Raw genomic sequence first — 10607 nt, 5'->3', positions numbered from 1 at the left:
GGCGGGGTCGGGCGGGGAGGAGGTGGGCGGCCGCGCGCCTCCATCAGCACCGCGGACAGCGCCGGGCACAGAGGCTCCCCGCCTCTGACCACGCAGCGCGGACCCCGACGCGCGCGGCTCCGACGCGCCCAGGGCCTCGGGGAGCGCCGAGCCCTCCCGGGGGTCGCAGAGGAGGAGGGAGGAGCGCTGCCCGTGCCACTTGGGCCCGGCCCGGCCCGGCCCCGCCGCCGCGATGCTGCTGGAAACGGAGCTGGCGGGCGACCGAGATCGGCCCGGGGCCCCCGCAGCCGCCGCTGTCTGCACCTTACGCGGGACTCGGGGTAAGAGCCCTCGCGTGCCCCGCAGCCTCCAGCCTGGGCAGGAGGAGCCAGAGGGGAAAAACGGCAGCGGCGGCAGAGGTGAAGGGAGGGACAGCGGGAAGGAGGGGGCTGCACACCCAGGGCACGGAGGGAAGGGGTCTGGGAAGACCTGAGAGACGGAACCCGCGGTGGGCAGAGGGCCTGGAGCTCCATGCGATGGTTTGGGAAGCCTGGACCTTCGCTTGAGGGCCCGTGGCTTTCTGCTTCCGTTCCCTGAGAACAGAAGGGGGCGGGTAGAGAAAGAGCCGCCTAAATCCAGAGACCCCACGCCTCTCAGCTCCCACACACAGCCGGGGCCTCCTTCCGCAACCCTAATGCCAGCTCAGAGATGCAGCACAGAGGCCCCTGGGTCGAGTCTCCTGCCTAAACCGCCCTCCCCAGGGGCCATTCGATCGATGGCAAAGACGTTGGGAGATAATGGAGGCATTGTTGGCGGGCCGGCCAGATGCCCAGCGCACGGGCCCGCCCGCCCCTGCTCCAGTCGGACCACACATGGCTCGTCCCAGGCAGGCCTCTGCAGCAGCTGACACTCAACGGCCGCCGACGGCCCAGCATACCCAGCACCCTCTCAGCTCCCTGGCTCAGACCCTCTCGCCCTGTCCTTCTGGGGAGCAAGCTTAGGGCAAAGCGAGGGGGCAGGCACATGCCCCTGCTCAAACTGAGACGCAGGGTGGCTCAGAGCAAAGAGGAGCTGTGCTTTTCCTGCCGAGGTCCTTCCAGGCCGGCCTGCAAGTTCGTGTACAGACCAGGCGACTGGAGGCCAGGAGGGGGGCAGGGTGATGCTGGGGCATCACTGGACTCCAGGCGGAGCTTCCCGTGGCGGGGGGGGGGGGGGGGGGAGGGGGCGGCACCAACCTCTGGTCCCCAACACTTCCTGAGGTCCCTTGCCCTCACCACGCCCTGCGCTGCCGTGTCCTGACGGTGGGTGGCTGCGGGGGGGGGGGGGGGGGGCTGGCCTGGCCTGGGCCTGCCCTCCGGGGTAGGCGAGTCTCTCATGATGAGGACGGTGGGTCCTGCCAGCTCACCTGTTTGGACTGGGGGCAGGGTGTGGGAGAATCGGGCACTGAGCCTTCCTCCTGTGCTGCGGTGGAGGGGAGTCAGAGTGGCTCCTGGCTTTCCCAGCTTCGTCCCTCCTGACCTGGAGTCCATCTCGGCCGCATCCCGGAGGAGTCGGAGCGGAGGACGCTGGGTTTCCCCTCCGGAGACTCACCCTCCCTCCCTGCGCCCACTCTGGGCTGTAGTTTCCAGGGTGAGGCCCAGAAGCTGCTCAGAGCTGGCAGGTCCGTCCGAGCTCGGGTCTGGCTCCTGGTGGCTTCGCTGAGTCCTAGGGCGGCACACGCACCCTCTTTGGGTCGGGGTGCGCTCGGGCGGCCCGACATTGTGACCAAGCCTCCCAGCTCCGGCTCGCTCTCGAGTCCGAGCCTCAGTGGCGGTAGGACCCGGCTCCCTCCCCTCCGTCCCCTCCCCGCTTGGGCCCCCAGCCTACCCGGGCGAGCCCGGGCCCAGGCCGCAGCCCAACGCCGGCGCCGGGGCTGGAACTTGCACGGCCCGGGGAAGCGCCCTCGGGCAGCCCCGGCCCGGCTCCTCCCCTGCGGCTCCGGGCCCTCGGGGCCGCGCCAGAGCCCCGCGGTCCTCCGCGCCGAGGCGCGCAAAGCCAGCGGACGCCCCCCGACGCGTCCCCGCGACCCCGGCCCCGCCCCGCGCCTCGGCCCCGCCCCCCGGCCGCTCCGCCTCCGCGCGGCCCGCGGCTCCCGGCCCCTGGGCGGCCGGCGGGCGCAGCGCCCAGCAGCGCCGGGAGACGTTGGCACGCCGGCCCGGGGCCATCGAAGCCGTGGTCGCGCCGGGCCCCCGGCAAGTCCAGGGACCGAGAGCCGCGGCGCCAGGCGGCGGGACCCATGGAAGCGCGCGGGGAGCTGGGCCCCAGCCGGGAGTCGGCGGGCGGCGACCTGCTGCTGGCGCTGCTGGCGCGGAGGGAGGACCTGCGCCGAGGTGGGTGCCCGGCCGAGCGGCTGCGCCTGGGAGGGCGGACCCCGAGGAGACCTGGAGGCCCTCGCTCCTCTCCCGGCCTGGCCACGGAAGCTGCGGGAGCCGGGGATCGCGGGCCGGCCCGGGTGTCAGGGCCCTAGCACAGCTCGTCCCTGCCTGAGCCCCTGGAGCTGTGCTGTCGGGCGTTTGGTCGTGGCGCTGGTACTGCTCGGGCCAGGGAGCGCTCTGGGTCCCAGGACCGATTTCGGACCCCCTCTCCCTGATGGGGAGAGTGTGCAGAGAGCAAACGTGGGGCCCAGTGACTACGGGGAGGAAGGTCCCCACGAAGGCTGCTGGCGCCCGGACCGTTCACCCTTTCCAGGGGAAGAGAGTCAGATGAAAGGGCCGGCGTGGAGCTGCGTCCGGGCCGTGGCGGGTCCCCAGCTGGGGTTTCGGGGTCCGCAGGCACAGGCACCTGCTGTGTTGGCCCACTCAGGGCTAGTCCTCCTACAGGCAAGCCCTCAGCTTGCGGGTGGCAGCAGCCTCGCTCCCAGCGCCTTGGCGCTCTCGAACTGGGGCGGTTCGCTGCAGGCTTCCAAGCAGGCGGGACCCACAGGACGGGGACGGAGGTGGCCCGGGGGTGGGGGCAGGGGGTGGGGGCAGGGGTGGGGCAGGTGGGAAAGGGGTTGCATCCAGGCCGAGGGGTCTCATCCTGCTCCTGCTTATTTATTTATTTTCCGACGGTTCCTGGGAGGGGCGGCCACAGGAGCTGGGAGGAAAAGGTGGGAGGGCCGAGAGAGAGGGAGGGAGGGGCGCGGGCTCCGAGCGCCACGGCGCGCAAGGTTCTGTTGGGTCCCGCCAGCGCTGACGGTAGGAGACCCCGCCAAGGCTGGAGTCGCCATGCAGCGTAAGACCCGGGCCGCCGGCGCTTCGCGAGAGCGCGAGGGGCGCGGCGGGAGCGGCTTTTGCCGGCCGCGGGCTCCAGGGGTAGCACGGTCGGGGCGCTGTCCGGGCCGCGGTGCTGAATCTGCGCCGCGCCGGCCTGTCCAGCCACCAGCCGGTGCCGGGGGTCCTCGCCGTCCTGCCATCGCCAGCCCGGATGGGGGGGGGGCAGGGTGGGCAGCATATTCCCCAGGCTCTGCTCCCAGGGCCGCGGTTTTGTCCGACGCGGGACCCTGTCCTTCGTGGGTTTCCTGGGCTGTGGGAGGGAGATTGATCCACTTTCTCTCAGCCTGGAGCAGAGGTCGAGCCTTCTCTGGCCCTTCCACCCCCTGCCGGGCCGGCCTAGGGCTGGAGGGGTGTCCCGCAGCGAGGTAGCGAGGTGAGCTCGCGTGATGTTTGACTGGTTCCCGTTCCTGCTCATGGCTCTCTCCTCTCCGGAGACCTTTTCCAAATTAACAGGGAGTCCTCACCCCATGGACACCCTGAAAGCCGCTCATGAGCCTGTGGCTCCAGAAGGCAACCCCTGCATTTCCCCAGCCTGGTTTCCCTGGTGGCCTGTAGTCCCCGGGAGCAGAATTAGCAGGAACCCAAATGTCTCTGTGTTGGGGGGGGGGCAAACCACCTACTGTGTGCTCGTGGGTCCAGTCCACTCAAGTGCCAGCAGGGCCTCCCAAAGACGGGACGCCAGTTTTTACTTTGGTGGCCTGCAGACAGGACCCCGGGGCTGGGCAGCCACACCTGCAAGGTGTCTCTAGGTACCACGACGCCTAATTGTGCAGGTAGTGAGGGCGCTTGGATGGTGAATGGCCCATGACCCCCACGTGCCTGGCCTCTGGGGATGCTGAGGGCCCGACGTCCAGCCCAGCCTCTGAGAGAGCCCTCGGGTCGGGGTTTTTGCTTGAGCTCAGCGTGCCCCTCTGTGCCCTGGAAACATTTTGCAGTTGATGAGCTCAGGCCTGTGGGATGGCCTGGGCACCTTCCTGCCCAGGGGCCTGTTTCTAAACCTAGTTCATCTGTCCTGAATTTTAGCTGTGGGCCAGGCTGAGGACTTCCACGCCCCGCACTCGCACTCCCTGAACCTGACTGAGCTCAAGCCGGCCGGGGACGAGGGTGTGCGGGGAAGGCAGTCCCCTCCGCGGCCCTGGTCCCGGGGGCGGGGGTGGGATGGTGCCTTCGAGGCCCCCCGATCTGTGCCCACGACCACGGGGGCTCCTCTGCCTGCAGAGATCCCGCTGTGTGCCGGCTGCGACCAGCACATCCTGGACCGCTTCATCCTCAAGGCTCTGGACCGCCACTGGCACAGCAAGTGCCTCAAGTGCAGCGACTGCCACACGCCGCTGGCCGAGCGCTGCTTCAGCCGCGGAGAGAGCCTCTACTGCAAGGACGACTTCTTCAAGTGAGACTGGCTGCCGCTGGGCGGAGGGGTTGCTACGGTCCGCCCAGGGGAAGGGGGCCACCCCGAGGACCCCCCTGGACCCCCACGATAACCAAGGCCGGAGCCCTGAAAGCGCCTTTCTCCAGACCCCCTCCTGTTCCCCAGGCACGGTGCCCTGGGGCTTCTTGGTTGGCGGCTGGGCTGGCACATTAGCAATTTTTCAAAGTAATGAATTTTACGAATCGTTGAAGCGGTTGTTCAAAAGAGGCCCCCAAGTTTGTAGAACTCTGCTGGGCTCACTCTCTCTTCATTTTGGTCTTGTTTTTGTCCTTAAATGATGGGGATGGGGCGTCCACCGGACACAGACCTCGGAATCCAAGGGACCTGCCGCCCGCCGGCCCTGCCCCTTCCACTGCCCCTTCCTGATCCAGCGCCGAGGACGGCCGTGCTCCCCCGGGCCTCCGGATCCCCTTCCCCGAGTCCGTGCGGCTCTGCCGCGCTGCCGGGGCTGCGGGCAGGCCACCAGGGGCAGGGCCGGGCGAGGCTCCCCTCCAGGACCCGCCCTGCGCGGCGCCGCGCGAGCTGCTTGCTCTCCGACCCGACCCGCTCGGGGCGAAGGAGCCGCCCGCCGCGCTGAGCCGCGCCTTGTGCGTCCCGCAGGCGCTTCGGGACCAAGTGCGCCGCGTGCCAGCTGGGCATCCCGCCCACGCAGGTGGTGCGCCGCGCCCAGGACTTCGTGTACCACCTGCACTGCTTCGCCTGCGTCGTGTGCAAGCGGCAGCTGGCCACGGGCGACGAGTTCTACCTCATGGAGGACAGCCGGCTCGTGTGCAAGGCCGACTACGAGACCGCCAAGCAGCGAGGTCAGTGGCCGGCGGGCGGCGGGCGGCGGGCGGCGGGCACCGGGGTCGGCCGGCGCGGGGCCCGCCCTCTCCCTGCCCCGTTTGCGAAATGGGGCGGAGGCCAGGCCTGGTCGCCGCGGAGGGATCCTGCCCCCCCCACCCCGGCGCCCTCGGCGAAGCGCTCCCGGAGCGGGAGAGGGTCAGCGTCTTCCCACTCGGCCGGGGCGCAGGGGGCGCGCCCGCCCGCAGACCCCCGAGCCCGCGTGCGTGGGGACCCGGAGCAGGGCCGCTCTGGGGGAGCAGGGCCGCTCCGGGGGAGCCGGGGCCTGCGGTCTTAGGGGGCCGCCTCTCTCGCTCGGGTGCGCAGGGCGGGTGGCCGGGGGGGGGGGCTGGATTGTGCGCAGGAACCCCGCGGGTCTGAATGATCCCCCCAAATCCTGGCGGGGACGAGCCGGCCCTCCCCCCGCCCTCGGAACCGAGAGGAGCCCGCGGGGGGCGGAGGGGAGGTGGCTCCAGGGCCTCAGGTCTCTAACCAAGGCCGCCGCCGCAGCCACCACCCCACCCCCCGCCGCCCCCGACGGCGTTTTCGAGGTTTTTCTCCACGGCTCCCAGCGTCCGCGTCCCGAGTCGCGGCGGGGGCGGCATCGGAGGCCCGGGCGGGCGTCCGCGCGCCGGGAGGAGGGTGGGACCGCGGGGCGGGAGCAGGCCCAGCTCACGGCTCCCCGCCGTGCAGAGGCCGAGGCCACGGCCAAGCGGCCGCGCACGACCATCACGGCCAAGCAGCTGGAGACGCTGAAGAGCGCCTACAACACGTCGCCCAAGCCCGCGCGCCACGTGCGCGAGCAGCTCTCCTCCGAGACCGGCCTGGACATGCGCGTCGTGCAGGTCAGCGCCCCGCCGCCCCGGAGGGCAGCCCCGGCCCCCCACCCCCACCCCCGGATCAGGCCGCAGACCCGCGGCCGCTCACCCGCCCCCGCCCCGCAGGTGTGGTTCCAGAACCGCCGGGCCAAGGAAAAGCGGCTCAAGAAGGACGCCGGCCGGCAGCGCTGGGGCCAGTACTTTCGTAACATGAAGCGCGCCCGCGGCGGCTCCAAGTCGGACAAGGACAGCGTCCAGGAGGAGGGGCAGGACAGTGATGCGGAGGTCTCCTTCACAGGTACGCAGGCGGGGCGGCCCCTCACCCGCAGCGCCCACAGCAGCCTCCCCAGAGTCGGGAACAGCGCTGGGGTGATCGGCTGCAGGGAGCCTGGACATCTGAACGTCTCACTTAGAAAACATGCGCTTATAGACGCTGGTCCCCCATCGGCAAGCCCTGTGGTTTGGCCTCTCAGGCCCGCCGCTTTCCCCCTGTGACCCGAGGGAGGGAGGGGCGTCTGGACGACGGCGTCTTTGCCCTCCCCGGGCACTTGCAGTGACTTTTAGGAACGTGGCCACAGCAATGTTGGGGTGATGAAAAGTCCCAGTTACTTGGAGTTGGGGGGAGGGTCCGCCCTCCTCTCCGAAAACTAATCATCTCCTTTTCCCAGCCTGGGGAGACCCCACCCCCACCCCTTACGGCCGGTCATCAGAGAGTTGGCCCCGTGGCGTGACCTTAGGTTGCTTACCCAGCCTCTCTGGGCCTCGCTTAACTTGTTTGCAGCAGCAGGATGGCGGTATGGGTCACCCCTCCCCAGGCAGCCTTGGGGTCTCACTGGCACCTCGGGCGCTGGGTGGACTGTTCCCGGCCCCCTCCCGCCCTGCAAGCCCCCTGCTTCTTAGGCATCGCGTGGGACTGAGCCGAGCAGGCACAGAGGTGGAGGGCTGAGAGCCCTGGGGAGACCTCACCCCTGCGGGGGGCCCTGGGGGGCCAGACGTGGCGGGTGGGCCCTGATCAGTGTCCTCTTGCTCCCACTGCAGACGAGCCGCCCGGGGCCGAGATGGGCCCCGCCAACGGCCTCTTCGGCGGCCTGGGGGAGTCTGCCCCTGCCTTGGGCCGGCCCTCGGGGGCCCCGGGCAGCTTCCCGATGGAGCACGGAGGCCTGGCGGGCCCGCAGCAGTACGGAGAGCTGCGCCCCAGCAGCCCCTACGGTGTCCCCTCGTCGCCCGCCGCCCTGCAGAGCCTCCCTGGCCCCCAGCCCCTCCTCTCCAGCTTGGTGTACCCGGAGGCTGGCTTGGGGCTTGTGCCCGCGGGAGCCCCAGGTGGGCCCCCACCCATGAGGGTGCTGGCAGGGAACGGACCCAGCTCCGACCTATCCACGGGGAGCAGTGGGGGCTACCCCGACTTCCCCGCCAGCCCCGCCTCCTGGCTGGACGAGGTGGACCACGCTCAGTTCTGACTGAGGCCCCAGCTCCGCGGAGCACCAGGCGCGAGCACTGCCCCTGGCTGCGTGGTCGGGAGCCACGCTCTCCTTTCCCGAGGCCCTGGACCTCTAAAGGACACAGGGCCACCGGTGGGGCACAGGCTGAGGACTGTCCAGCCCGGCGGCCCTGGCCCCGGGCAGAGGGACTTTCTCCCGGTCTCGAGGTCGCTCCGGTCTTGAGGCTCCTTCTGGGACGAGGGGCGGAGCCCACCTGGGGGCTGCTCAGCAAGCCTTGTTTTGTAAGCAGATTCCTCCCTTTATCAACCAAAATTAACGGAGTGCTTGCTGCTCTTTCTAGACCGGAGTGGTCGAGTGGTCAGCCGCCGAGGCCGGGGAGGGGGGCTCTCCCCAGCCCAGAGCAGCACAGCCCTCAGACTGGAAGATGCTTTAATTTTTAAAATTAAAAAAGAATACAAACTGTGCTTCCATTTCCCAGCTTCCTCTGTCTGAGTTCTGCCGCCCCCCGGCCCTCCCACTTTAGTTCGGAGCGAGGCCTTGTCTGTCCAGGCAGCCGGGGGGCGGGGGGCGGGGGGCGGCAGTGGGGAGGCCACGCCTGCGTCCTTCCTGGTCCCTCTGGGGACCTTGCCGCCACCAACCTCTGCCTTCCCCGGGATCCTCCTCACTCCTCTCCCCTGGGACACCTGGCTCCAGATCTTTCTGTCCTTCTGGACTCCATGCCCCCGGGGGAGAGACAGGCTCTAAGCCCACGAGGAGCCCTTGCAGCCCAGACTCGGTTTTCGACGCTGCCTGTGCCCAGTCTCAGCCGCCCTCGGGTCCTCAGCGTCCAGGCTAAGCCCAGCCCTCCGATGTCCGATTCCGTTGCCAAACAGCTCCAGCTCCCCCCTCCAGCGAGCGGGCTCCAGCTGCCGGAGGATGGGACGCCCCGCTGGAGAAGGCTGGGGGGCCCTCCCCCTGCCAGATGCTCCAGACACAAAGGCTGGCCGCGTGTGAACTCAAAGGTATTCCTCCAGCCTGCGTCCCAAGCTACCTGTTGGTTCTGTGAAGGTCCCCTGGCTTTTATTTATTCTCTGACCATCAGTTCTTCAATAAATTTGTCAGTTTCAGTCGCCGGAATGTTCATATCCTTGGCCGGGAATGGGGTGCAGGCCAGGGGTGGGGCACGGGAGGGGGGATGGTTCTTCGAAAGCGGGGAGCCCCCTTGGAGTAGCTCTTGGCTCCTGGCCAGGGATGGCACCTGGTGTGAATGGGGGCCCCTTTGTTCCTGGATCTTGGCTAGCCATCTGAGCATGGGAAGGAATGGGGGAGAATAGACCGTCCAACCGTGGGTGGAGGTGCTGGGCTCCCCTCTCTGTCCCCAGGAAGGGCAGGCGCTGGGGCGACCGGTGATCTGATGGCTCCCAGTTTGGAACTGGCTTCAGCTGGGGGAGGGGCACTGCCCTAGTCAACTTGTCAGGAGAGCTGTGGCCATGGGGGTCTCTCCAACTTGGGTTCCAGCCCTAGCCACCTGCTAACTTGCTGTGACCCTGGGGAAGTGACCTGCCCCCCCACCCTGCTTTCCTCCTGTCAAGTGGAGACAGGTGACAACCCCTCCACGGGGAGACATAAGATGGTCAGTGACCCCGCCCCCGGCTGTGGGTGCTCACTCCGGGGCAGAGCCCTGGCTCTGTGTCCTTCACTGCACCCTGGGCACTGAGGTCGGGGGGTGGGGGGAGAACAGGCCCCCAGTTATGCACCAGATCAGACGGAGCATGAAGGATCAACCGAGGGTCCCCCACGTGGGAAAGGGCGGGGGGAGCTCCCCAGATGTCCCCTTGGCCAGGCAGTCCAAGAAGCTTTGGTCAAGTCCCCCCCAGCCCCAGCCACTCCAGCAGGGCCAGCTCCCTGGCCAGGGCCTGCTGCAGACTCGAGGACTGGAGTTTGTGGCCCCTCTGGGAAGAAGGCTGCTGGCAGCCCCCGCCCCCCCCCCCCGCACATGTAGGCGGGGGTATCTAGGGACAGAGGCGTTCCAGGGAGTGGGGAGGCCCTTAGGAGAAATTCAGGGGGAGGGGAGAAGAGGGTTGCCTGGCCATTCAGACTGGAGGTGGCCCCAGGGAAGAGCTGCAGGTGCTCTGAGCAGAGGTGGGGGTGGGAAGCGCATTAGCCCCCGGGACCCATGGAGAGCAGAGGGGTCCCAGGCTGGCCCTGGACAGGTGGCCAAAGGGGCATGGCCCCGCCGTAGGCGGGGCTGGTCCCCGGGGGAACCACTTTGGACTTTTTCCCGCCAAGGGAGTCCCTCGAGGGGAAAGGGGCTGAATTTGGGGAGGGGGCCCGGCTGCCAAGGGGCGGACCCTGCCTCCCCTGGCAGCGCCCCCTGGGGCATATAAATCCTCCAGTCACGCCCCCCACCCCGCAGCCTGGAGACCTCCCCTAGGCCAATGGGGACCTTTCAGGGGCTGACAGGTTAATAAAGTGCTAAGCGTCCCCACGGGGCTCTCTGCCGGTTTGCTCACTCCAGCTGGTGGCGCGTCGTCGGGACGGCGTCCGGGCCCCAGACCCAACCCCCAGGGCTCGGGGAGGAGACCGCCCAGGCTGCCTCCGCAGGAGGAGAGCGCGCGCCTGGTGGGTGGGGGCTCAGCTGCGTCGGACCCTCTGTGACCCCGACAGCGCTCGTTTGCACACCTTGCGGGTCTGGTCCCCCCTCTGAGAAGGGCACCTGCCCTCCTGCTCTCCGTTTCAGCTCTCCACCTGGGCAGCCACCTATTCCCATCTGCATCCCCGCTCAGCCCACAGACGTGAGCCCAGACTGGACACCCCCAGAGGGGAGGGGGGGCGTGGGCAGACCTCA

General features: G+C 69.0%; 1 protein-coding gene across 2 annotated transcripts; it reads left to right on the top strand.

The window, feature by feature from the left end:
• The first annotated feature begins 232 nt into the window (after nt 1-232).
• LHX3 (LIM homeobox 3) lies at nt 233-8886 on the top strand. 2 transcript variants are annotated; one of them, XM_047769652.1, is made up of 6 exons: nt 233-320; nt 4491-4662; nt 5302-5504; nt 6217-6368; nt 6468-6639; nt 7380-8886. In XM_047769652.1, exons 1-6 carry the CDS (start codon nt 233-235, stop codon nt 7796-7798), a joined length of 1206 nt encoding a protein of 401 aa, XP_047625608.1. In that variant the 3' UTR covers nt 7799-8886. The 2 variants fall into 2 exon arrangements, with proteins under 2 accessions (XP_047625608.1, XP_047625607.1); XM_047769651.1 differs by lacking the exon at nt 233-320 and adding an exon at nt 2140-2348 and having other exon boundaries at nt 7380-8193.
• Nucleotides 8887-10607: the final 1721 nt, after the last annotated feature.

This window comes from Phacochoerus africanus, chromosome 2 (genome assembly GCF_016906955.1).
Source record: "Phacochoerus africanus isolate WHEZ1 chromosome 2, ROS_Pafr_v1, whole genome shotgun sequence".
NCBI lineage: Eukaryota > Metazoa > Chordata > Mammalia > Artiodactyla > Suidae > Phacochoerus > Phacochoerus africanus.
Note: the sequence above shows the minus strand (reverse complement) of the source record. Positions and strands in the feature narration are given on the sequence as shown.

Bases quoted from the DNA above. Each gene is read 5' to 3' on its own strand.
- LHX3 (XM_047769651.1), top strand. From the start codon at position 2,255: ATGGAAGCGCGCGGGGAGCTGGGCCCCAGCCGGGAGTCGGCGGGCGGC. The intron at 2,349-4,490 runs GTGGGTGCCCGG...CTCTGCCTGCAG, and splicing joins GAGGGAGGACCTGCGCCGAG to AGATCCCGCTGTGTGCCGGC. The intron at 5,505-6,216 runs GTCAGTGGCCGG...CCCGCCGTGCAG, and splicing joins CGAGACCGCCAAGCAGCGAG to AGGCCGAGGCCACGGCCAAG.